This window comes from Rhipicephalus sanguineus, chromosome 1 (assembly GCF_013339695.2).
Source record: "Rhipicephalus sanguineus isolate Rsan-2018 chromosome 1, BIME_Rsan_1.4, whole genome shotgun sequence".
Taxonomy (NCBI): domain Eukaryota; kingdom Metazoa; phylum Arthropoda; class Arachnida; order Ixodida; family Ixodidae; genus Rhipicephalus; species Rhipicephalus sanguineus.
In genome coordinates this window covers 95,066,172-95,094,081 of record NC_051176.1, presented here as the reverse complement: position 1 = coordinate 95,094,081, position 27,910 = coordinate 95,066,172, and the positions used below count along the sequence as shown (strand labels likewise).

At 45.5% G+C, this 27,910-nt stretch overlaps 1 protein-coding gene across 1 annotated transcript in view; it reads left to right on the top strand.

Moving 5' to 3' along the window:
* The window catches only part of LOC119374505 (nose resistant to fluoxetine protein 6), a 118,719-nt gene extending 92,472 nt beyond the window's left edge, over positions 1–26,247 (top strand). The window contains exon 5 of the mRNA XM_049411873.1: positions 26,008–26,247. Coding sequence (XP_049267830.1) covers positions 26,008–26,247 — 240 coding nt within the window. The remainder of the gene's footprint in view (positions 1–26,007) is intronic.
* The last annotated feature ends 1,663 nt before the right edge of the window (positions 26,248–27,910 follow it).

The window sequence follows — 27,910 nt, the reverse complement described above, 5'->3', positions numbered from 1 at the left end:
TTGTATATACCAGAATATGCGTTTCATTGGCATGGTGTATACTAGATTGTGCATGCATGCGTGCATGGCAAACATGCGATATATGGGGGACTAGATGCCATGGCATGAATGATTTCATTTGGATCAAACAGAAACAAGGCGATGTATGCAGCTCTTTGCTGGTTGCTTCGCATTACATCGATTCCCACAGTGCGTGGGATCTGCCGAATTTTTATTTCATATATTCTTCAGGCGTTTTACTACGCTTCAAGTGATAACTAATAATAACTGTAGTGTATGGAGCATGGGCAATTGCGGTTCTCATAGAGCTGGAGGACGCACTTTTCACGCGACAGAGAGTATGTCTAGACGTATGGCGTACTATCGCAGAAGTGCCCCTGAGTGCCCTTCACCTTAAGGGGGTTACCTGAGCAAATAATACTTATTGACACTTGAGACAATCACAAGCTAGCCATTGTTCAGAATATCGTTTTGCGTGCAATTGGATGAGAGCAGAAATGATACTTTGTATCGGGGCAAAAATGTTCCGTCGAACGCTATATAATATGGGAAATACTGACACGCTCTTAGACATGCAAGTAAGTCAGGGCTGCTTCTATTTCTAACGAGACGCTGGACACTCTAAGGGAGCGCGCTCAACCGAACTATTCGTGCATGTATTGCATGTGCTCATGTTACATGCATGCAATACATGAACACATATTTTACGTATGCACGTGCTCTGGAATAATGCTTGTGTGCAGGACGCTGACGTAGCCCATGCGCTCTAGGCCGTGCCATATTCCGTATAATGCGATCCTGTCGGCACAACTCAACGCGTGTATTCGGGCATCTCTGCGTTCCACGAATACTCACGATCATTTGCATTCTTATACAGTCGCACCCCGGAAGCGCGTCGTTGTGTCACTAACATAGGTGTGCGCAGAGGGGGGGGGGAGGGGGGCGCGAAGTCTGCCCCATACAGTGACCTAATAGTGAAGGGGGGGGGGCGATGAACCTTCGCCCCCCCCCCTCCCCCCTGAAGGGAAACGCTGCGCACGCCTATGGTCACTAAGGTGTACTATTCTTGCTTCCTTAATGTTTTAGTGCGCACTGGACAAAATATAATGAACACTTCTTTTTTTTCTCTCTCCCTCTCTTTGACAATGTTTTTCTGTTCCCGGTGGTTGATTGCCTTGTTGCGAGAATTTCACGAAGCGTAAAAAGATTGGTTTCCCTTGTCGTCTTGAGCATGTGATCACAGTTTTCTTTCTTTCTTTTTTCTTGTTTTCGCAGAAAGAAATGGCTCCCTGTTTTCACCTTTGCGGTGCTGTCGCTTCTGTGTTGTGGCATCTCTTCGTGGCAAATATACGGTACCAACATGATGCCATTTGTTACTACTTTGCACACATCCTACCGGTAAGAAGAGCCTTTACGTCTAATATTTGACGTCGCATCGTTTGCAATGGTAATACAAAATGAGTCCGAGGTTATAATCAGGAGGCACGAAGGAAATCTGTTCACTGTATAGGACCCTCACTGCCACACAACGTTACCATGCTCGGGTCGACAACGCTCGCTTAAGAGTGTTGATAGCTCGGAGAGTTGGTACGAATACACCTTTCTTTTGCTTTACGAAGCGCACGGAAAGGTAGGACACTAAAGTGGTGTTCGTTGGTTGTTCCTCAGTAACCTGTCACAACACACCACAGCGCAGACTTCGCTCGCATGCGCTTTTCTTCTTTGTTCTCTGTAGTGTTTTGTCTTGTCAAGCTGTTGGCAAAACAACTGCAGCAACAACATAAGGAAGCTGTCACTTTCTTAGAAGGCATCACACTCGCAGAGTACACTTAAAAATTCATCAGGGGCTCCACTCTGTGAAGGTGGTTGACCAGTGAATCTGCACGTTACACCAGGCTCCCCGCCATTTTAGGTGGCCCCCGTCTTTCCACCCCCGCCTTCGCACTTGCCCGCGCTACTAAAAATTCTTGCAGTGCGGAAGAGGGCGACGTGACTGTGACCGAAGTAGCCATGCCTTCGTCGCCCAAGTGAACGGCATACCGCCTGTTGTAGTTGGCGATTTTAATGAACAGTACTCAAGGACTGAAAGGTCAAAATTGAGTGCTAAGTAATGCACGTACTTTCGTTTCTAGCGTCTAGAGTTCGTGCCATATCGGCACAGTTTTCACTCGAACACTTACATCAGGACCGGCATTACCTTTAGCGGCCAGATTACCAGCGACATGTGACGTGGTAATAAAAAGCAATTGCTCGGAGCAGTCGTTATACCAAAAAGAAAAGTGATGTCATGTTTCAATCCGCGAGTACTGTACTTGCCTGACAAACATGCTGCAGCAACCCTTAGCCAGCAACCACGTGGTACAGATCGTGAATTATTTTATTACATCAACAGCTACCTAACATCAGTTGTGGTGGCGGTGCCTGTGTTACATCACCTTTGGTTGTATAGCGTTAGCTATCCGCTTTAAAATTATGTAACAAACATTAGACATGAACTCCTGCTACTCAGCAACATATAGCCTATCGTTGCTCTTCCCAGCAGGTATACTTCATTCTTATATATGAGTAACGTCCGCGCTGTAACGTGAGTGCGGACATCACATCGGACCATAAGCTACCCTTTAGGCACCAGTATAATCCGCTTTAAAATGATGTAACAAACATTAGATATGAACTCCTGCTACTCAGCAACATATAGCCTATCGTTGCTCTTCCCAGCAGGTATACTTCATTCTTATATATGAGTAACGTCCGCGCTGTAACGTGAGTGTGGACATCACGTCGGACCATAAGCTACCCTTTAGGCACCAGTATAAAAGAGTGAAATAACTAGAAGAATAAGGATGGGATGGGGCTCATTCGGCAAGCATTCTCAAATCATGAATGGTAATCTACCACTATCCCTCAAGAGAAAGGTATATAACAGCTGCATCTTACCGGTACTTACCTACGGAGCAGAAACCTGGAGACTTACAAAGAGGGTTCAACTTAAATTGAGGACGACGCAGCGAGCGATGGAAAGGAAAATGATAGGTGTAACCTTAAGAGACAGGAAGAGAGCAGAGTGGGTCAGGGAACAAACGGGGGTTAAGGACATCATAGTTGAAATCAAGAAGAAGAAATGGATATGTGCCGGGCACGTAGCACGTCGGCAGGATAACCGGTGGTCATTAAGGGTAACTGACTGGATTCCAAGAGATGGCAAACGCGTGAGGGGGAGACAGAAAATTAGGTGGGTAGATGAGATTAAGAAGTTTGCAGGTATAACGTGGCAGCAGAAAGCACAGGACCGGGTTGATTGGCGGAACATGGGAGAGGCCTTTGCCCTGCAGTGGGCGTAGACAGGCTGATGATGATGATGATGATGATGATAATCGACGTGCCTGGCAAACCCACAGTATGCGCACAATTACTCCATTTACGCAAAGACGTCGATCCACAACGTAAGACTTGGCCCAAAGCACAAAAATGCGGCCATCACATCGCTTTCGTGTGATATCTATTTCCACAATGCGTGCTATCTGGGGGGCGATCGGAGATCTGCTCGTTCCGCTTGTTCGTTCTCCTGGGGAAGAACAAGCGCGCTGATTGGCTGAAGCGGGAGATGCCACTCAAGGCCGGGGGGTGTCGCCATTTCTTTTTTTTGCTTGATCTTTTCTTTTTTGGTGACGTCATATCGCGGCATAACGAGTGGGGTGATCGGAGATCTCTGTTCTGCGCCGTTCGTTCTGTACCCATTCTGGCGGCGTACGCGATTGGCCGAAGCCGGAAAAAACCACGTCTCTGAGGGGCGTAGCCATTTTTCTTTTTGCTTGATTTTTTATTTTTTGGTGACGTCATAACGCGTCATAACGAGCATGTCGTCTGCTACAAACGAACGGAGCGCGAGACCGTTCGCACGCGTTCTCTCGAGCGAACAAACGGCTTCGCACGGCATGATGCGGCGGTTGCGGCTGCCGCAACAGCTGATTTTCAGAAAATGACGCTTGCGACGTGTGCTTTTCTTGCGGTTGGAGGTGCGAGATGCGTTTGAAGACATGAGCGAGTGCGGCGTCGATTTCTGTTCTCGAAACTAACAGTGCGAACAAAATGAACGGGCCTGCCACTGGGCTGTGGTCTTACGCGCAGGGACTTCTTAGTTCAAAAGCGCTACCAGCTACTGCCACGTGTCATACCGTTCCTCACTCGTGAACGACGGCCCTAGTGGTCACGACGGCGTAGGTATCTGTGGGTGCTCTTTTATAAAAGCCAGCAGAAGCTCCTTTTGACGATTCGACACCCGGGAGCCAAGCCAGACATTCCGGTGAGACGACATCTTGAAAAAACTGCGCCAACCGCTACTTTTCTCTTTTTTTTTTTTCGCGTCCGCGACTTCACATAGCGAGCACGTTAGAAAAACTAACACCAATAAATATCAGCGCTTAAACCTATTGCTGTTTTAGAAACTCTTTGAGCTTGAAAAGAAAAACAATATCTTTTCGTATAAAAACTGTATTTATTAGAAGGCGAGAAACACTTCGTTTTGAAATATACGGTTCCCTTGCCGAGGACAAACGATGCGCGTCTACTTCCGGAAAGCTCGCCGCTCACCGCTTGACGATTGGCTGTCCTCTTCCTCTCGGCGGAAGAGAGCTGCGGACCGCCCACTTTTGTGACGTAACACCGCCAGAACGAACGCGGAACGAACAGAGATCTCCGATCCCCCCCCCCCCTGCTGGAATTTTTTCGTTCGCGGACAACGGCAATTTCTCGCTCACAACCAGCGCCATCTACGTCGGCGCCGATCCTGCATTTTCCTGTACTTGAGCTCTTTAGCGCGTTGGAGAACTAGAGTGAAAGCAACCTTGTTGCATTGTGTTCGGCCTTCATCACGTTTGGATTGCACATTCTTCATAGCATATCACATGAAGTAAATTTCGGACGCTATTTCTAGAGACCCAGAAATTTAGTGCGACAACACATTCCTTTTTTTTTTCCTAGGGTCAATACCGAGACTCTGGGCCCCAATTGAAGAAATTTCTATTTTTTTGTGTTCTTTAATATTGGCTGGCCTCCTCCGCTAACCGCACGACCACCGTCACGATTGGCTTAAATTTTCCCTTGGGAATGAGAAATTTTTCGCTAATACACCGTGAGTTGTTCCTTTTCTCTCATCACTTGATTCCAAACAAACAAACAAACAAAAACTGCCAATTTATCATCGCAAGTTTGACACAATCGTAAACATAATGGCACTGTCGCCCTGAAGCGCTGCATTGCCACCGATTACGAGGTTTCGTGTCGTGCTCGAGCTCCTCACATTTGTATTGTAAGGATAGCTAGAGGCGGCATCGCGCAACGGAGCAAACCGCACAGCTTCTGCTGCGCAGCAGGAACTGTGCATTACCATATAGGAGGCGTGTCACCACCCTGGTGCCATGAGGAACGTCGGCAGTGGCATTGAAAAGGTGTCGCATCTCTCGATGGTAAATACACTCTTAGCAAACGACCGCTTAAAACAACGCATATAAGGCGGAAAGTAGGTCAAATTTTTGACGCTTATAAATGGCTCTCTAAGCGGCCTACTTATACGGCTCTTTCATGCGGCCCTTCTTTATACGGCCTCTGGCTAAGCGGCTCTTTTTTATGCGGCCTAAGTTTATGCGGCTCTTCCATATGCGAGGCCATCTCGTTGCCAGAAGGCCGTTTAAAAGTGACCGCTTAAAGTAACGCATACCGTCGATTTGGTTAAGCGGTATTTCAGGTCAAATCTGTCCGGCTTATATACGGCTCAATATGCGGTCGAAATATATGCGGTACTTTTCGCAAATTTCTAGAAAAAAAGAAATTCTTCTACATTGATCCTGCAGTGTACCTCTGTCTTTTTTTCTTTTGTTCTTTTCAGCCTTCCAACTCGTGACTATGCACTTAGACATCACAAGAACACTGCACAGAGAGTCACATACCATAGCAACACACACACTCCTCCACGGGGATTTGAACCCAGGCCAACCGCGTGACAAGCACACACTGTAACCGCTACGCCACCGCACCACACGATCTGGGTGGACTTCCGCGGCTTTATATATGCACTTCACGTTATCTTGGACGATTTTGCGATCGGCTACAACGCTATAATTGCGCATCCCGCACGGAGACAGAGGTGAACAATGAACGATGCGTTTCCGAGTGCATTTCCATTTGCCGGCATCATACAGCAGCAAAACGTGCCCTGTTGTGCAACCAGCCGCCAAAGAAAAGTTTTCTGCGATGTTTGACGCAGTACAGGCGGTGGAAGTCAGCTGATCTCATCTCTACTTAGCGAAGTACAGTCTCCCACGTCCTTCGCGAGCATCGCGTTGATGTCGGTGCGTTTATGCGGACAGTATTATGTAGAGGTTCATCTCAGAGAATCGGATTAAAACACATAATCGCTTATTCGCGCAACAGATGGGTTTGGTGTAGTGCAGCGCGTACGAGACGACGGACCAGCTTTCAGGACGGGCGCGCTCATTTCTCTGCCGAGTATAGCATAGACGATGAAGAAACGTTGTTGTTGAGTCGAAAGAACAACGAGCCTTCGCAGAAAAAGAATGCAGTCTCCCGAGCTCGAGGCTGACGGCGCCGATGAGCGATGCCGTGGAATTGTCATGCTGGGGAGGACGGCGGGTCTGAGGTTGTTCGTTCTCGTGGTTCGTTCGTTGTTGACAGTTGGAAGTGATGCCCCCTTGGCTTCCACAAACGATGAAACCTAGTGCATGACTGGCGCGGAAAGAGCACGCATGAAATCGCTTGCATCACCCGTTAGAACATATGTTTCCTGCCAAGCGTCGCATCAAAAGAAGCTAGCAATGCTTGAAATCGAATGAAGTCACAATATTATCCAGCTTTCAAGGATAAAACCATGCTATTTCTTCAAAAGTCAGAAGTGGCCTGAAAGATTCAGAAGGATCGTGTGAATGAACATTTGTACTGAATAATGCAAAGATTAACTTGAAGCATTCTAATATTTAACAGGCGCTGTTAAAGCTAAATAACAACTCCAAATTAAATATGCACTTGTTTTGCACCTTGAAGGTTCATGAACGTTAAGCTCTATAACATGCCTCAGTTGACCGCATATCAGCGCCTAAGAGCGATCTGGTGGAGGCCCTGTGTTGGAGAACATGGCAGGTTGAAGGTTGTTTTCGTATTCCACCCATTGTCGACGAGTGAAAGTGATTCTTTCCTTGGCTACAAGATGTGATCGGAGCGACAAGGGCCAGTATTACATCACTCCACGTCATCCAGTCAAGTATGCTTTGAGCTTAACGACGCTTTAACGTATAAACTAGCAAAATGCTAGAAATGGCTGAACTCGGGCAGTAAACTTTACTTCTAGGAATAAATGTTCACCTGTCTTAAAAATGTGCAGTCAGTAGCATCCTGCTTGATTCGAATCATGGGACACGACATGCAAACGTATAATACTAAATAGTAGATATAGAGGAACAATTCTTATACTCGGTAGGTGTCATAATTGCAAATAACAGCTGCAGATAAAAAGCACGATTTCACACTAATAGCACACCCATAAATGTTGAGCTTTACGTGTCCCAGTCAACCTCCCTCATATTCGATACCAGGGGCGTAGCCAGAAATTTTTTTCAGGGTGGGGGGGGGCAGTCATCCATGCTTTATGCATGTTTGTGCATGCGTTTGCATGTCTGTGTGTATATATATGCGAGCAAAATTGAAAATTTTCGGGGGGAGGGGTGAGTTGAATGCCCCCCCCCCCTTTGGCTTATCTTTGGCTATGCCCCTGTTCCATATCAGGTAGCTTTACGTGCACCTTTATTTAAATATAAGCTGTCATGCAACATCCTTAGCTTTGGCTGGTACAGCAGCTAATACAAAATGTGCTTGAGAATTCAAGATCTATTGCCAGTACCAACACTAGCTATACACAATAGCATTCTGTAGTAGTTCAAACGCAAGTGTTGCAGCTTTTTTTCAGAATTAGCAGCTCATATAGCGCTCACATAAGCATGCAGACATACACGTCTAAATGCGCAGCTATTATTCTTTTTTACGAAGAACTGTGCGAAATAAACTGGCACAGGGAGACGCACGGACAAGCGTCTTCCTTGTGCCAGTTTATTTCGCGCAGTTCTTTGTAGTCATGGATTACCAACTTGCCCAGCAATCAATTCTTCGATATTATCCTTTACATGCAGCCCACTTCCATGGCAGTTACCACGGCACACCATCTGTCAGACCAGGGGCGTAGCCAGGAATTTTTTTCGGGGGGGGGGGGGGGGGGGGTTCAACCATACTTCATGTATGTTCATGCGAGCATTTGTATGAGTGCGTGTATATATATGCAAGCAAAATTGAAAAATTTCGGGGGGGTTTGAACCCCCCCCCCAACCCCCCCCCCCCCCCCCGTTGGCTACGTCCCTGTGTCAGAATCGTGCCACATGAAGCGTATTCGCATATAGTACTAGACTTGTCCTTCACTAAATCTTGAGACCTGAAATGTATTTGTTCTTTTTCTGGCATCATTTCAAAACATGACCTTTCCCTTGCAGTGTTGAGACATATCTTTGCAGTAAGTTAGGCATTGTGTCCAAATCCGTCACTGTGCCAGCCTGGCACTTAATTATGTATGCATGGGTCCCTTATTTCCATTCTGTGCTCCAACCCCTTTCCTTCACCCGTTACTGTAGAACTGTGGAATTTAGGTGTTTCATCTGGAAACGCTAATTGTTGTTACATTTTGTGCCATTTCTTCGAGTACCCATGCCAGTATTTAGTGCATTAAGTGAATGAAGGAACATGTTATGTTGCTGTGCAGCTGCACACTCAGCAGAACAATGAGATGCAGAGCCATGAGAGAAAATATAGAGAACATTGTCACGGTACAACGCAAACACAAGACAGTGAAAAGTTCTGCAAGAGTAGGACAGCTTGTTGACACAAAAAAATGGCAGGCACAAACATGTCTAACAAGACAGAAACTTGGGCTAGTTGGCTGTCCTTCATGATGAACCAGCAGCACAACCACACACGGACAGAGGAAAGGTACACGAAACACAGCACACTGTTGTGTGCCTTCTTTCCTATGTCCGTGTGTGGTTGCACTGCCGATTCACCATGAATGACAAACATGATGTTTTCGGCAAAATCCCGAAGACCCACTAGATGTTAATCTTCACTGATGTCCCCATTGTCTTTCTCGCCTGCAGAGCACACGCGTCAATACATATACAATAGGATGCATCGTAAGGGTTCTTCACCTATATGCTCTATTGTTGGAGTAATAGGGCATTGTATCAACTAAATAATCAATGTAATAATAAAATCACCCTAAAATATATGCCATATTCCTTATTGCTCAATTCTCAACCTCCACGTATTCCACTTCAGCACCTGTGAACATAATGGCCCCCTAAAGGATCTCGGCAGTAGTTTCTCTGAAGTAGTTTTCAAAGCTGTTATTGGATTAGATTAAGCTAACTGAATCTCATGAACTTATTCTTTCAAAACAAATAAGGGGGCAATCCACTTGTTATTTTCTAGCAAGCTACTTAGCAATTTGGCCTTGAACGTGTGCACTTTCCTTGCACTTGTGTCCCAAAAGCAGTCAGTGGCCTATCGGTTATCAGTAAAAATTTTCTTTATGAACAGCCTTACAAGTTCAGTAATGCAGCATTGTAATTTATGTATCATTCTGACATATAGTTTATGCATTCAAAACTCTTCAGTTGCAACTCCTAACCAGTTTCTCCATCGGTAATGACCACAATTGCTATGCGACTGTCGGTACCATCATCTGCATGCATGGATTGATGCATTCTGCAATGCTTTAATCATGCATCTTATCACTGGCCCTGTGATCTCACAAGTCACCTGTGTCCTTCTCTAGACAGTAACAGCTATAAATATTTTGCATAACTTAACTAGTCTTTTTTCCAAACAGCATGACTTACCTCTATTTGCACAGTCAGTAAGCCTGAACACACAGTGCACACTTTTGTAAATTGACATATTTTATTTTCAATTACAAACAAAACTGAGCAACAATGTATACACCAATAGAGCGTTTGTAAACTAATAAGCGAATCTTACACTTTTACAGAAACAAGGTAAAAAAAACAACTGCGAAAGAGGTGATCAAATAATTGAACAGAACGATTGTTGTTTTTCTATGCTTTAGGGGCTTCAGCCCTTCTCATCTGACTAGAATTGATAATGACCTAGCTTGAGTTTCAGCACGCCTATACGTAGGAAACGCACTACTTTATTGCAGAGTGCAGGTCAATACATACATAGAAAATTGCACCACATAAATGGCAGGAGCTACCTAAATGCCTTCAATTATAATAACTTTACTTAAACACAATAAGATAACACAGAATTGACTAGAGTAACAAAGAAGTATTGAAAGTAAGTGGGCCTTGATCGACGCCATATATGTAGCCTTGGAAACAGATGAAGGGGTTGAGGTGTGCTTCCTGCCTGTTTCTGGCACTTAATTTGCAATATATGAGTAGAATACACAGTGAAAAAAATTCTGTTCTATATCATGAGCTGTGTAGTGCACATAGGTACTATGATTTATCACAAATGTATGACTAAACTAGATACCCTCTATATTAGTAGGCCTGAAGTTTGAGGACGCAGCTTTTCTGTAGGTAGTGGCTAATAAAATTTCAAAGCATAGGTATCAGCTGTGCATGAACGACAAGTGATATGCTAATATAATGCCCTAATAAATAGGACTTTTCATAGTACATGCATCAGAAATAATATGATGACTGTGTATGTTATACTTCGAGGAAAACTACAAAATGAACAATGAAAAAATTGGGGGATGCTTAAGCTTCGCCTTTAAGAGTTGAACGCGATAGCGATCACCTGCCCCTAGTGCGCAATTTGAACACTACGAGTGTTTAACAGAATGCGCGCACTAAGGTGTGTGCCTTATGTAATGGGTAGCATGCTTTAAACCAGGGGCAATTATGCGCGAGAAACTTTTTCGAAGTTGCGATGCACCCACTACGTGGTCTTAAGGGAATACGCGCAGTAATGTGTGAGGCTTTTGTAATGGGTGGTTGTCTTTAAACCACCAAGTCGTCGTGATATTGACATGGTGTGACGCCCGATGGCGGTAATATTGGTGGTACGCTTGTACCACGCAAGATTACTGCGATATTACATCTCGTACTGTGACACCTGTATACATGACGCGTATTTTTGGGAAGTATGAAAGTTACTTTCAATGCAGCTCCAAGCAGATGCGTGGCTGTGTGGTAGAGCACCTGCTTGCCACGCAGACGGCCTGGGTTCGATTCTCACTTGGACCGAACATTTTATTATTTATTTTATTTGCAGCTTTTTCGATTTTTCGGTCACGGACAAGATGATGATTTTTCGCTCACAACCAACGGCGCCGACGCCGACGGCGGAATTTCTGCGATACGAGCTCTTTAACGCTATCGTGTTAATATGTATATATGAACACACACACACACACACGCACACACACACACACACAGTTATTATTGCACATGATGTCTGCTACAGATTCCAATGCTAGTGTACCTGCTACTCAGGTATTCTCAAAAGAAAGAGCATTGAAAAGTGCGTGGACATAAAACGAACTTAAATGTCTCTAAAGTTTGTGAAAATTCAGCTAGCCAGCAGCCTTATCTACCCAGCCTAACAATGTAACAAAAAACACAAACAAAATAAAACTGCACAAAAAAGAACATAAGTTAGGCGGCGTCCTTGAGCTTGTCGAGAATCTTCAGCAGATTACTGCTTGCCCAGCAACGTGGAAAACTCTCTTCCTTTTGGAGTAAACTTTGAATTAGTCCCAATGTTTGGGCGAAACCAGACGGGTAGGTAACATCCTTTATGTTATGTACGGTCAAACACCAGAAAAGTGCCTTCTCAAGCGTGCTGTCATCTTTCAGGGTAACACGCTCGTCCTCAGCACAAAAAATAAGCTTTGTTGCCGTGCTCCAAACAATCATGGGCCCTGGCAACCCATGGACATCTGCAAGATACTGGAAAAAAGTAATAAAAACTAATATATGTTTTATGTTCTGCACAGCACATCTTTATACAAAAAGCTAACAATTCAGAGGTAGTGGATGGATGAATGCCAGCACTAAAATATTACAAGCTTTATATGCAAAACCGTGCATAAATTGAGATTTTTATGGGCGTGGTTTATGCCACAGTAAATAAAGCATTTTCAGCAACCCCGATAGACAGCTATAGGTGCAACTGCTTGAAATTTTGCTAATGCATTCAAAGCAGCCACAGGTACAATGTCAGATCTCACAAGTGTATAAGCAAGCGTTTCTTTGTGTTTCGCACGCAATGTTCATATCATATATCTGTTCCATGAAAATGGGTAAAAACAGCAGCCAAATGAGTGTACTGAGACCACAAGTTATGGAAAGCAGAGCCTTGGCTTGCTTCAATAGTAGGCTGAAGCCACCTCTCAGTGATGACGTATCATAGGTGGTGACAGATGGCATGTGTGTTGGGCATGTCCTTTTGCACTAAACTTGAGTGCTGTAGTGTCACGCTCACAGGTCAAACCTGGAAATACCTGGTTTCTGTTTCTGTTAGGAAATGGAAGAACCACAGGACAATCAAAAAGGCCCGAATGAATTGCCTACATTGACTTACATGATTGCTTATGTGTGTACGCCTTTGTGCATACAGATGTACTTGAACTATCTTAAACTATTTTAAACAAAGGAATTGATTGGACCCTATTCAATGGCAGAAAAGGAACTCTGCTACAAACAAGGTGGACGTAGCGACAGAGTCCACATTGAAAAAACTAAAGGCCATGTCCACACTAGGATACACAGCAGTTCCCAGTCATCACGTAAGGTGGCTACGCATGTAAGGTGGCTACACATAGGCTAATATCAATATTCTTTGCAGCACCAAGGAAACAAACTTCAATCTACATGGATGTTCTAATACTGAAATTTGACATATAATCTTTCGTTGAGTGAATGATACAAATTACATTCAAAGTCAATGTCAGAGTACTTTAGCAGACTCAAAGGGCCCACTTTGTGTACACAGATGCATGCAGTGAATGGTGCTGTTGTATATAGACTAATATCACAACTTTGCAGGTCATTTCGGCTGTCAATGCACACGTCTGAGAGTGGTGCAACCACCTGCTTATTGAATATTGTCTTTCTTTCATTGAAATTAAAGCTTTTTTGCAGAAAAACATTCTTGTATTCAAAAGTATTTTGTGTTTGCATACAGCATAATTGGGCGTAAAATTACCCTGAATATCTCCTTTAAACCTGGTCTTGACAAACATATGTATTTGTTGTCTGGTCAGACATGGAATGGCTTTTTTTATTTCATATGCTGCGCCGAAAATTGCTGCATAATTGTGACAAAGTTGTCGTGCTAAAGAAAATTCTTCAATGAAATGAGTTAGCTATAGAGTTAATTGTAATTTATCAACTCTCCACCAGCAACAAAATATCTAAGTTTTATCTGTTGCAGTACCTTAACGCAGATAAATAGTTACATTGTTTACGAACGTTTTACGATAGTCATGCAAGTACAATACTGATTCCGTTTTTGAGCAATATATAAGAGATAGATCCGCTTCAGGTGCACAATTGCAGATGCTGCTTGATATCGTTCTTCATTCGCGAACCACATAATAGTGAGCAACAGTGTTTCGCTTTCTGACAATTTGCGACCTTCATGCATTTCGAAGAAAAGGTCCGAGCAAAAGGCTCTTCCAATGCGCGTTTCACAGATCTATAGAGACTCGTTAGGAGCGGTGCTTTGTTTCTAAGAGCACAACACAAGATTGGGAGCATCGAAATAAACTCACGCAGTCATGCATGGTTCACGGGGCAGTGCCCGCAGTAGGAGCACCAGGTAACTTGATGTGGCACGCCTGGTTCCCCTGGCTGACCGCTGTACGCGAGCAGTCTGATGCACTCACTCACACTCACGTCGCACTGACACACTTTGCACTCACACGTGCCATCATAACTGCACGCTCCTCTCGAATGCCTTTGACGTCGGTCGAGGTGTACATCCCAAGCAGCAAGGCCTGATCGGCACTGCCGAAACGTTGAAGCACGCCAAGACGATCGCGGGACCGAATTCTCAACGAAAATAGAGAGACCACGCAAGGAGTGGGCGCGAAAGAGACGGACACCGCTCGACGCGCATGGGAGAGAGAACTGTAGGGGGGATAAGTCAGCAGCGTGAGCAGGGAGAGAACTCGATCAAAGGTGAAAACTTCCTTCGCACGTTGAGTTTGTAGACGTCGCGGGCGTTGTTTGCGTGACAATTTTGCGTATTCACGAGCAAACAGAAACAAAGGCACGTCTACAATACGAACTTGTATACTTTAAACAAAAACGGTGCGAGGCGAACGAGGCAGCATGAGGCGACTGACGTAACTCGGCACGGCCGCTGCGTTTCCAACGCACTTGCTTCGCACGAAATCAGATATGATTGCCAAGGTCAGGGAGGCGCTGGCTGTATTGGCTGTATGCTGTATCTCGAGTTCACCGGCCGCATCCGGCGCCAACACATGAAACACTACACGACGCCAACGTGGACTTCGAGCCTTGAGCACGCTCGCTCGGCGCTCTCTCGCTTCTCGCCGCGGCGCCGATCTCAATTTCCCGCATAAAACAGCGGGCCCTGTATAAGCGTTGCGTCCGCTCGAGAAATTTTCGCGTCAATAAACCGCGGGCTCCATATAAGCGTTGCGTCCGCTCGCGGCCGCATATAGCGGGCCCAGCCCGTCACCGCAGAATTTGTCACGCTTAATGGCGATTGAAGGGCCGATTATATGGAGTACCTTGTGGTGGAATAAAAATGGGCCGCTTATGTGCCGGACGTTATACGGGACTTGAATAAGAGTGTAGGGAAGCCTACAAGAAACTGTCTGCGGTTTTCAGGTGTAGATGTAGCTCGACCGTCTACGGTGTTTTCTTCTCACAACAGTGTATGCACCACATTGTGCTTAGTGCACGGCTGTCCGTGCTTAACAAGAACGGCCATGTGCATGCGGCCAACTCACATACCGGTCGTAGTTCTCAGTCAGAACGCCTCCTTGGCTCCGCAAACGTGATTGAGTAAAGCGTGAGGGGAGGCGTGTCTTGTCAAACAGCGCCGGAATCAGATGAGAGAAGGTTTCTCGGTCTAGTGCCTTGCGTGTGTATACCATGGCCTGAAAGAACAGTATAAGAACATGATAAACGATGTAAGAACAGTAAAGAGGCGGCGACGTGTTCTCCTCCTTTCATGCTCCCACGGCGTCAACGAGCAGCGGGCGACCAAACCAGCCGGCTCGCTCAGCGTATACACACTATCCCCACATATCGCTGCGCGTGTCCGCGGGGAGCTCTGCAATTGCTTGAGAGAGGTCTGCTTTTGCAAAATCTGTGTGATTTTTTTTCGAGGCTAAGGCCTTAAGTGGACCGATGCGCAGCCCGGCTTTCGTCTTCGTGTGACAAGAATGCAACACCTGCCGAATTTTCTTTTCTTCTTACAGAGACGTAATGGAGACGGCAACGCAATACTATGAACTTCCATTCTACCACGCCGTCTGCTACTTCTCAGGATGCATGACCTTCATTTTCGTTGAGCAGTACGGCAAGGCTAAGATCTCGAAGGTGAGTCAGCCACACTTTGTTTAGCTTTCTTGATAGCACTTGTAGTTGTGGCACATGCTTTGCCACACAGAGGGCCTCGCTTCGAATCCGCCTCGAACCCTGATTTTCTTTTTCTCAGTGCGCGCGATAGCTGCGACGCACACCGGCGGAGGCGGCGGACAACTACAGCACTAAAATCGGCTGTTGCGAGCTCATAACAACTTCTTGTGTAAAATGATATCGACTTGCCAAAATTATGACACGTGGATGCGGTGGCGGTATAATGGTTGGTGAGACTGGGCTGCTGTGCTCGAGGGTAGATGCGTCAGGATTGCAACGCCGCAAAGTCTTAATGAAAACAAGCAGATAATGAAGCAAATGAAGGTAGAGGGGACGTTAATTGTACTGTTTTAAGTGTATCGTAGTAATTGTGATATAGATGTGAAGAAAGTAAAGCGGACGAAAAGATAACTACTGCAATACACTTGAGCAGTGCTATCAGCGTCTTTTATACTTCCTTGGCTTCGTTACCTGTTGGTTTTCATTAAGGCTGTGCCAAACAAAGAAACGAGCCCTCAAAATTCCCTTCTTTCATTCAACGCCGTGAAGTGCAAGGTAGAGGAAAGTACAGGACTATCATACCGAAGGTTTTGAGTATTATGTCGCAACAAGAGAGGCGAGGTTAACAAGCTGCCGAATGGCAACTTTTGTACACTACTGCTCCACCTGCTTAGCGAAAGTTCATTGATTGATTGATTGATTGATTGATTGATTGATTGATTGATTGATTGATTGATTGATTGATTGATTGATTGATTGATTGATTGTAGACTATGCTTTTCGGAAAGCAAAGATAAGCCGCCATGGTTTTCTAGTGGTTATGGTGCCCGACTACTGACCCGAAGGTCGCGGGACCGAATCCCGGCCGCGGCGTCCGCATTATCGATGCTAATATGCTTGAGGCCCACGTACTTCGATTTAGGTGCACGTTAAAGAACCCCAGGTGGTCGAAATTTCCTGAGCCCCCCACTACGGCTTCCCTCCTCGCATATCGGGGTTTTGGGACGTTGAAACACAAGAGTTATCATTGGTAAAGCAGTGACGTTCCAATTACTACATACATATATATATATATATATATATATATATATATATATATATATATATATATATATATATATATATATATATATATATATATATATTGCTCTTCTTTCTCACCGCTGTACCTTGTATACGCAGACTATCCAGGCTGTATTGTGGTGCATTGCCTTGCCCTGTGGCCTGGGCTGCTTGTTCGTAAAGGTTGACTGGAACCTTAATGGAGATCTGGCTAGCCAGACTAAGCGAACGGCGCTTGCCTTTATCGACCGCATTCTCTGGTCTGTCTTCATGGCATGGTTCTGGTTCTCCTGCGCCACAGGTAGAGGAGGTAAGACGAAATGCATGCAACATTGTGCTAAATTTTGCGAAAGTGGTTGCGTTGAACGAAAAGGCGATTGCAGCGTTAACTCCAGCTAAAATAAATATAAATTCACTCGTACTTGCTCGGAATATACTGGCTAGCTTAAGGTTATTACACTAACAACACTAACAACTAAGATTATTACTTTAGCAGGAAGGAGTAACAGCAATTGCTATTGCAATCAGTGCGGTTTTTTTTTTCAGCTTATCGACCTGTAATAGATATCCTTACATGGGCTATAATTTCATTGATGCGTTATTATTTCATAGGCCTATTTGATTGACGTCTGTGTGCTGCAAGCTTCTTGATCATATAATATCAAAAACAATCTATAGTTACCTTGAAGACAAGAAGGCTTCCTTTTCTCATCAACACGGTTTTCGACGAAGCCTATCCACCGTTACACAATTGGTAGAAACAATGAATGACTTTTCAGCTGCACTTAATAACATAAAACAGATAGACGCTATATGTTTAGATTTATCCAAGGCCTTTTGCGGGTCGTGCATACGAAAGTAATAAATAGGCTAATGGAAATGAATTTAAATTATGAAGTTGTTGCGTGGATCCGCTCATACCTCACAGGTCGGACAAAATACGTCGAAATAAACGGTAGCAAACCTAATCTGTTAAAGGTAACCTCAGGCGTACCACAGGGTTCCGTCTTAGGACCCCTTCTCTTCTTGTTTTATACAAACGAGATTGCCCCTGACATACGCGATGACATAACTGTTAGGTTATTCGCACATGATTGCCTAATATATCGAGAAATTAATAACCATAGTGATTAGGCGTCACTCAAGCGAGCTCTTATAGCAGAAGGTTGAGCCGCTAAATGGGAAATGAAAATCAATGAATCCAAATCCGTCGTGCTCAGACTTACCAACAGAAAAAAAGCACGTTATTGAAGGTAATTATGAAATGAATTCCATCACTCTTACCGAAGCTGACACAATAAAATACTTAGGCCTATGAATTTCAAAAGACTTTAGTTGGAAACCACACGTAAACCAGATTTATACAGCTGCAGAAAAAATGTTATGGTTCCTTCGCCGCAAACTAAAGCTAGCAACGCCATCCGTTAAGATGCTTGTATACTTGACCTACGCAAGACCAAAGCTAGAATACGCCAGTGCAATATGGGATCCGTTCCAATCGGGGTGAAATCGCATTGAAAAAATACAGAGAAAAGCCGCTACGCTAATTTTATCCTGGTATTCTCGAAATGACTCCATTTCTGAAATGCTTCGGTTGCCTGAATTGCCTACGCTGGCTCAACGCCGGAAACTTGCTAGACTTAAATTTATTTTTTTAGGGGCGACGCTCGTTAGGATGTGGGTCCTTCCCTCCTCTGTAGTAGTAGTAGTATGTATGTAGCCAGATCTTGTCATTGTTTTTTGGGTGTCATTGTTGACCGAGACCTCTCCTTGAGCCCTCACGTCTCGTACTTGAAAGCGAAACTCGTATCTATTGTCCACGTCCTGAAATTCATCGCCGGAAAAAGATGGGGTCCGTCACTTAGTTCCATGCTACAGCTATACCAAGCACTTTTTATTGGACTACTGCGCTGTAGCTCTCCTCTGCTTTCTAAAACTTCCGTGTCGAATATGCGAGTACTTCAGAGCGTGCAAGCACAGGCACTGCGTGTTTGCCTCGGTCTACCACGAAGCACCTCAACAGCCGGAACAGTTATATTGGCTCGGGACCATCCGGTTACGACCTACGTCACAATCGACGCGCTGAGAGCGCATGTTCGGCATATTTCACGGAAGGTGTCGAGCCATCTGCCGTACCTGCCAGAACACCGACCACATGCGTCATTCTCCAACGTCGTCAGCTCTCACCGCACTTTGCTACCATCGGGTTTCACACCCTCGGCGCGTTCGCCATCCGCCTTGTGGTGCTTACGTCAACCCGAAGTGCGCCTTTCCGTCCCAGGAATCAGAAACAGGAAAGACCTTTCTACCTTGGCCTTGAAACAAGCAGCTCCGGACTGTTTGCATACCTTTTATGCTGACAGAATTCACGTATTCACGGATGGCTCTACCACCCAGGCCAGCTCCACCGGCGCCACCGTCATCCCATCACGACACATCAACCTCGCTTACAAACTTTGTCACGTGAGCACATCGACTGGTTCGGAGCTTGTTGCCCTGCGAGGTGCCGTCGATTATATCAAGCAACAACCGGCTGAGCGATGGGCAATATTCTGCGACTCAAAGGCGGCTCTACAATGTGTTTCGTCGGCACTTCGTCGCGGAGCGAACGAACAACTTGTGTGGGAGATATGAGAAATGCTTCACTATGCGACTGAAAGAGGACACAACGTTGTGTTTCAGTGGATACCAAGTCATTGCGGTATCTCCGGCAACGACCTCGCCGATGAAGCTGCCAGAAAAGCACATGTAGAGACGAACCTTGTTTCTATACCGTTATCCAGGATTGATGCGGCTCGATACCTAAGTAAGCTGGCGCAGGACATGACACTGCAAAAGTGGCAAACATCACAGTTCACACACCAACGACTGTATTCTCTTGAACCATCTCTACGACTGCGGCTACTACCTGGTCTTTCCCGGGAAGAAGATACAGTGTTGTGCCGTCTGCGTCTGGGTGTAGCGTTCACCAACGCCTACTCCTTTAAGATAGAGATGGCCGACAACGCCGAGTGCAACGACTGTGCCGTTGAGGAAACTATTGAGCACCTTCTGTGTTACTGCCCGACATACGCAACCGAGAGGCTTCACCTCAGCACTGCACTAAATCAAATGGACGGAAGCGCTTTCACTTTAGCGAAAATATTAGGACCATGGGGCTGCCCATCACAGTTCCGAAAGGCAACGAAAGCGCTGTTGCGTTTTCTCAAGGATACCGGACTGATTCGCCGTTTGTGATGTCAAACGCGGAACTGTTACGTCGGCTGAAAGAGTGACTTTTCTCTCCTCCTCTCTAACCTTCCTTCCCCCTCCCCCCTCCCCCAGTGCAGGGTAGCCTACCGGGCTCTGCCCTGGTTAACCTCCCCGCCTTTCTTTTATTCTTATTCTCTCTCTCTCTCTCTCTCTCTAAATTAATGAATTACTCACTAGATGGCGTTTCATGTATTTCTTAGAGACGGTGGGCCGCCTCGCGTTGGGCGCTCACGGGAAGACGACAAATGAGGCGGTAAAGGGTGATATGGGATGGACAGGCTTTGAAGTGAGGGAAGCGCAGAGCAAAATGAAATTCGAAGAGAGGCTGAGGAAGATGAAGAAGAGTAGATGGGCGGAGAAGGTTTTCAGGTATTTGTATAGAAAAAGCGTTGACACGCAGTGGAGAAAAAGAACTAGGAGGCTCACCAGTAAATATACGGCTGGCAGTGCGGGCGATATGGCAACAAGGAGCATTAAGCGGAAGGTCAGAGAGGCGGAGAGGACTTGTTGGATGACAGCGATGGAAAAGAAGCCGGCTCTGAGTAACTACCGAAAAGGAAAAAACGAAATAAGGAGGGAAAGGTTTTATGATAATTCAAGGGGAAGCGCTTTACTGTTTGAAGCAAGGTCGGGCTGCCTTAGAACGCGTAGTTATAAAGCGCGATTCAGTAACGAAGAAGAACAATGTACATGCTGCGGGGGAACTAAGGAAACGATGGAACATGTACTGATTGAATGTGGCGATATTCACCCAGGTATACGTGTGGGCACGAGTCTACATGAAGCCTTGGGTTTTAGGGACAACAATGGAAAGCTGAACACGTCCGCGATAGAAATAAGTAAGAGACGGTTAGAGTATTGGTGGCAGAAAAGTAGAGATAAAGTACAAAAATAAATAATTGGGGAAAAAAAAAAGGTCATTCTGCCTTAAGAGGCAGAGAGATGGACCGTGAATTTATATTTTTTTGGTATAATAACATAGATTTAATCAATGTAAATAAGGCATTAGGACAACATGAAACAAGGAAGTTTCCTTTTCTTCTTTCCTTTTTTTTTCGCCTTCGAGCCTGGTGGCAGACATGTCACCGCCCCGTTATAGAGGGGACGCTCATAGCATCCATCCATCCAGAGCTCTAGTTTAATGAATTGCTCACTAGATGGCGCTTTATGTATTTCTTAGAGTGTGTATTTCTTTTTGGTATAATAACATAGATTTAATCAATGTAGATAAGGTATTAGGCCAACATGAAACAAGAAAGCTTTTTTTTTTTTTTCTTCGAGCCTGGTGGCAGACATGTCACCGCCCCGTTTTAAAGGGGACGCTCATAGCATCCATCCATCCATCCAGAGTTGCTGTTTAAAGATCACAGATGGCGCTTGTATAATGCGAATGGCGCATGTCATTGGATGCCTGCGATCGTAAAAGGCGCTCGCTCTTGGCGCGCTTTCTCTTTCGCTCGGAGTGGCCGGATGGAGGCAGACAAGGTGCTCGCTCTTCGCACTTTCTCTTTCGCTCGGAGTCGCCGGATGGAGGCAGACAAGGCCGATCACCGATCACAAAGCGGTGATAATGAAGGCACCGCGTAAACCAACAGCACAATAAAAGTTTGATGTTTTATATATACACGGTGTTTCACACTCTTTATATGATGTACTGGGCGAATTTCAGGGAAGAGTTTCACGGTTTATTGATGATTCCCTCCGGAGCTTCGCCCCACTCATTATCATTCACCCCGTGGATATGCTGTGATGTTTTTGTTATCAAAGGGACACCTTAATATTGAAACTAAATCTTATCTTATTCCCAGGCAAACCGGCAACGTCTAGATCAAGCAATCAATTTTTGTTTTCGGTTCCAAAATGCTATCTTGATGTGTGCGCGTATTCTTTTTTTCCGCGAACGATAAAAGAGGGGAACGATGTGCCAGTGTGTGTACTGACTTCAACGAGCATTGGAAGTTTTGAAGAGCATGTGAAAAATCTATTATAAAGTTTACCATTGCTAGTGTTGTACGTACACCCGTTGGCAAAATAAGTCGGGACGCGCAAGCGACGACCACAATCAGATAAAATTGCATGGCCGCGTCATCTGACGTGGAACGCGCGTGCGCGTCCTATCTCGCAGCCATATCTTTTTACTCGCTTGCAGCGGACCAGCGATTACATGTAGCGTTTTGCGTTAGGCGTCGCTTTCTTTCTTCAATCCGCGACGCGCTCAATTCCACGGGGGCACGGTGGCAGTGAAAGGTACGTGGCTCGCTATGCCCTGATTAAAGAGATAGCATATCTTCTCTCAGTGGCAAACCGGTGCCACACACATCATTACTTCTCTTCTCTGCACGTTCGTTTTAGTTGAAGCGTACCATGTGATACTGAAACACGAACGTGGGCACCGAAAACGAAAAAGGCGTTGAGCCGAAAGAATGTTGCAGTTTATTAACATAATATAACAAGAGGCAGACAGATAACCTTGCACATGCAACAAAGTAGGCGAATGGACTAGAAAAAAAGAAAAAAATGCTCGCTGTAATCGGCGAGGTCATGGGTTGGCCTTGAAAGAACAAAAAAGGAGAGCAAGTGAGGGCGAGCGCAAAATATCAACGGCGAAACTTATCACCTATGCCCTATTCAGTTGTCATAAAAAACAGTGAAACCGTTGCATCACGTGGTCGCACTCAGACACTCATCGGCAAGTTTTCGGACAGGATACCAAATGATGCATATCTTCGGAACTGTTTGCTGTGATCACGCTTCTTCGGAGCTTGCGATATCCTCTATAGAGAGCATGTAAGTCACAACGCGTTCCGCGCTGCTGCAGAAAGTTACAAGAACACGTGGCAGCAGTGATGAGCTCAAAAAAGCTGAGTGACAGCTCAAAAGAACATAGCGTGTTCATCAATGAGTAGAAGTTCCCCCTATTCTCTGTACTCTAAGTGTGAGCTCTTCGAATCACGATAAAACGAGAAGGACGCTGGAACTTCGCCTCACCACGATAACCTGATCGGGCCTAGTTCGCATCGCCTTCTCCATAATTAGCCTCAACGTTCTGTGAGGAAAAGGAAGCTTGTGTGGGTAACATTGAACACATTTTTTCCACGCAGAACGCGCTGATTTTTCGCGCACTACCAACGACGCTTACGTAGACACCGACACCAGAATTTCTGCGGAAGGAGCTTTTAACACGAGCTCGTTAAACGAAAAATTCGGCTGCTGTGCGTTGTCTGTGAAGCGAGCCCCGTACTCTTCTGTCTGTCTGTATTGGCAATGTCTGTCTGTATGTTTTTTTGGACAGTTCTGTTTTCATTGTACTATGTTGTACTTACATTGTTCTGTGTTATCTGTAAATTCGCTGTACCCAACCTGTTACGGCAATGACGGCCAACAGCATTTGGAAATAAAGAAATAAATAAAATATGTGTTATACGTTCAATGATTCCTTCGAGATTTACCATGGACCACTGCGCTTCACTGCGCTTACGGCGTAAACTAAAAAGTTCACGAAAGGCATTCTAATGGAGGACTAAAGTTGATGCCATTATCCCAGTCGAATTTTCATTACTGCTTGATTAGTTTGTTCAGTTTCAATTTTCGTGTTCCTGCAATTTTTCTGCTGCAGGATTTATTAACCGGTTTCTTTCCTGGGATGGATTTGTGCCACTTGGACGCCTCTCCTTCGGCGTGTACCTCGTACACGTGCCTTTCTATCACCTCATGCACCGTATAAGCAGAGAACGCAGGTTCTATTCCCACTTCGTATTGGTGAGTCATACTTTTTTTATTGTTAACCTGCTGCAATGAAGAAAGGCGGCATTGCAAAACAGTGAGATCAAAATTGCTTAATATAGCGTCTTCTTTTTCTTTCTTGCGCTCATAATTCAGTGCTGTGTAATACTGAAATAATGAAAATTATTATATGATAAAAATGTGCACATTCAGCTAAATATTATCTTACAGTCTCTTATGCGCACAGCAGTTATGAGCTAGGGTACGCGATCTAAATGAGGATACTGTTAAGGTACGTGCACACTGGCGGGAAGCATGCCGCGGCGGCGTCCCGCCCGTCGGCGCCTCCGCGCGGCAAGCAGCAACACGCTGTCCACATTGCCGGCGCGAGAATCACGAGACAAGAACGGGCATGTCGAGGAGCGCGCACCCGCCGGCTTGCTGCAGGCTCGCGATTTCTCCCAGAAAGACGGAGAGGAGTTGCGCGGGTGAGGAGAACAATATCTGGTTGCTATGACGACAGCCCGTGTGAGAAGGAAGAGGAGGCAAAGCGGGCGCTGATTGGTGGTTTGCTTGCGCGGCAGCCGGCGGTAGCGGCGAAAATAGGTCCCCGAGCGATCGAGTCGGCGGGAGAAAGATTTTGACGCTCCGCGGGAGAAAGAGAGAAAAGCGGCATCGAGCGAGCGGTGAGCGGCGGGCGGGAGAGTGCCGCGCCGCCAGTGTGTTCGTACCCTTACATAAATTACGTCCGTGTGGTTAATATTTACCATCTTGTCAACTGTTATTGCCTAATAAGGGTGTTATTAGTTCGATGCTAACTTTGGCAATAGGGTGGGATTTCACAAGGTGGTAGATGGTTCCTCGTCTGTTTGAACACCATTTCGAACCCACACACACACCCGCACACACACACGCACTCTCACTCACACACACACACACACACACACACACACACACACACACACACACACACACACACACACACACACACACACACACACACACACACACACACACACACACACACACACACACACACACACACACATACACACGCACACACACACAGGCGTGATTAGTGTACCTTCTACATTTGTCCTGCATGTGGGAATCGCTACTGTTTTGAAAGAGCCTCGCACCAGATTTATGCATTACAACAAACAAACGGGGCTACTAAACCTGGCGGTTGCGGTCGTATCCCCCAAACACGGTCGAAATTTCTAACAAACAACCGCAAGGCCGTTTTGTCGGGAGACCTGCCCTTCGAGCGAGTTGACACGCACGCACATTACACGAAACGTTAGTGACCGCGCCAAGTGAGTACAGTTCGTAAGTCAATGGGGAACACGCGTCGACGGGACTGTAAAGGCGCTGCAAAGCAAAATATAACGAGAATGATATAATGAGACTGTCAGCTGAACATCACGGGCTCGATCAGCCCTGGCACTTGGAAGAACGCGAGAACCGCACGCCGCTTACGAACGCTAGTCAAGGTATGGGGAGAATCTGTCTGTCTCTAGTGGCTCTCTTATCCAGGATGTACGATAACAAAACAGTTAAATTTCTTCTAACTCCTCCAATAATGAACAGATTTCGGTGATTTATAGGCAAAGCGCTACGAAAATGGTACCTTAGAACCTACAGTGTATGACCAAAATTTTCCATGGGTCCCGGTACCGAAATAGCCAAGGGTAGCCAGGCTACCCTTGGCTATTTCGGTACGATGGGCCCATTTTCTAGTCTCGACTGGTACCAGCGGCGCACATCGCAACACCAGATACTATCGGCTATTTGAACGTCGTGTATTACCTCGAGTGACACTGACGCAGCACATATATACAACTTATAAACAGCAATCAAAATGCTTCGGCAGCTGAATTTTATCTCTGAGCTTCTAGTGTACAGAAGAACGATATGCTATGACCACTACGCGACAGGCTGATGCCTCATCAAGCAAAATAAAACACCTTTAACAATTCGCCGCTAGCAAGGAAGCGCGTTCAGACGTTTCGTGCATTTTTCAGGGCACTATGGGTTTCCTGATTAATTCGAGTCACCGCGTCGCCGTTCAATCGAATGAGGTTACATGTAAGTGCTTAAAAAAAAAGGACATTTCCTCAACGACCACTTCGGAGTGTTGTGCGATTTTTCCTCATTCGAGTAAAAAAAAAATGTATCTAAACAGCATAGCCAAACACTATGTTTGGCCCTCCCGACGTATGTATACAGCAGGGCCAACGTTCCACGAAACCTTTTCGCCATGGCGCAGGTGTCCAACTGCTTCGTCGTCCTTGTGTGGAGCTACATTCTCAGTTACATACTATGTGTGACATGCGAACTTCCCACGGCTCACCTAGAGAAGCTGGTGTTCGTCCGGGACCCCAAAAAGGGCGATGGCACCATGAAAGAACCGCAGAAGCAGCAGCAGGTTATGGGAGAAGACGTCGCAAACATCACCGTCGTATCTATCAATCAAGGCACCTCGAAAAATTGCTGCGATCAGGGGTAATCTTTCCTCGGAAAAAAAAAAAGATCCGTCTTCAATTGAATTACCTCCAAGATCAACATCTTTTGTTCCTTAGGCGGTGAATATGAACACGCTGTCTCCGCAAGGGTGATAGTGGTGCGCGCATATATATACATATACAGACACATCAAACTGATGCGCGGGCGAAGCAACTTTATTAACGTTTCGCTCGGGGTCCGAGCGCTTCATCAGAATATATATATATATATATATATATATATATATATATATATATATATATATATATATATATATATATATATATATATATATATATATATATATATATATATATATATATATATATATATATATATGTGTGTGTGTGTGTGTGTGTGTGTGTGTGTGTGTGTGTGTGTGTGTGTGTGTGTGTGTGTGTGTGTGTGTGTGTGTGTGTGTGTGTGTCCACGCATTACGATGTGCAAGCAAAAGGACACATGCAACCATGCAATCTGCGATTAAAATAGTTGTTAATCCACCCTGTGGAAAACACTGGCGGAGAGCCGTTCATGTTTTGAACGGAAACGGCAATTCATCATTCTGTTAATGACCGTGGCAACATGGGTAGTCCCGATTGGCTGATAAATATGAGGATGCGCTAAGAAAGAAGCAAAAGTCCGAGGAATGCAAGACTCGAAGTATCCTGTTGCGGGTCAAAATGTCGCTTCATTCATACACTGTGTTCTTCGCTCGGAGAACGCAACATCGGGCCACTCGCAAATTGTCTTTTGTCTACACGTGCGCCCTTGTGATGAAGTGTTGCGCTTGTTTCGTAACAATTCAAGAACACCGACAGCGCGTCAAGGGTGCTTGCCCAGGGATATTTGCCAATGCCAATAAAATTCCTTGGTATATGGCGCTGTCCATTTCGCGACGTGTTGATTTGCGGAGCATTCCCCTTGCTTTATCTTGAGCACATGTTTGTCCGTTTCACCTTTTGTGTTCTTTGAGTGAAAAATGCAGCGCCGTAAAGCGAACGCTGTCACTTGATGTAGCCCTAGTTGAAGTGTCTTTATATACCTTTGCTCCGATTTACTGCTGAGTCCTCCGATTTACTGCTGGCTACCTGCCTGCCTCCCTCCTCGCTGCGTTTCAAGTTCGTGCTCACCGACCAGTCTCAGAAGCCATGCTCTTGGATACGTGCTCTTGGAGCCCAACACCGCTATGTGCCATCACGTGCCAACATGTTTGTAAATAGTCATCGCGCTTGGATTATCGCCGAGTACATCACACAATTTCCCCGGACGACGGCCCCCGGAGGCCTGGCCCGAGCCAGTAATTTCTCGATGGACCCTCAATAAAGTTGATCACCTAGCTACCTTACCGGAAGACTCGGACTGTTGTCCTGCTACGGTCAGAGTGCGTTTCCGCGAGTAGTGCCAATATGGCGGCGATACAATCGCAGATCGCTTAGTAACCTCGCTTCGTAAACAACTTAAGCCGAAAGAGAATATACGAGAGAAACGCAGTCTGGCAGTTTAACCTTTACCAAAGAAAAAGCAATAGAAGGAAGGAATGAAGAAATAGGTGGAAAAACAGAGACATTAACCAGTCTGAGACCGGCTGGCTACCCTGCGCTTGGAAAAAGGGGAAATTGAGAATGAAAGAAAATAGAACAGAGGCGCTACAAAAAAAGGTAAGAAAA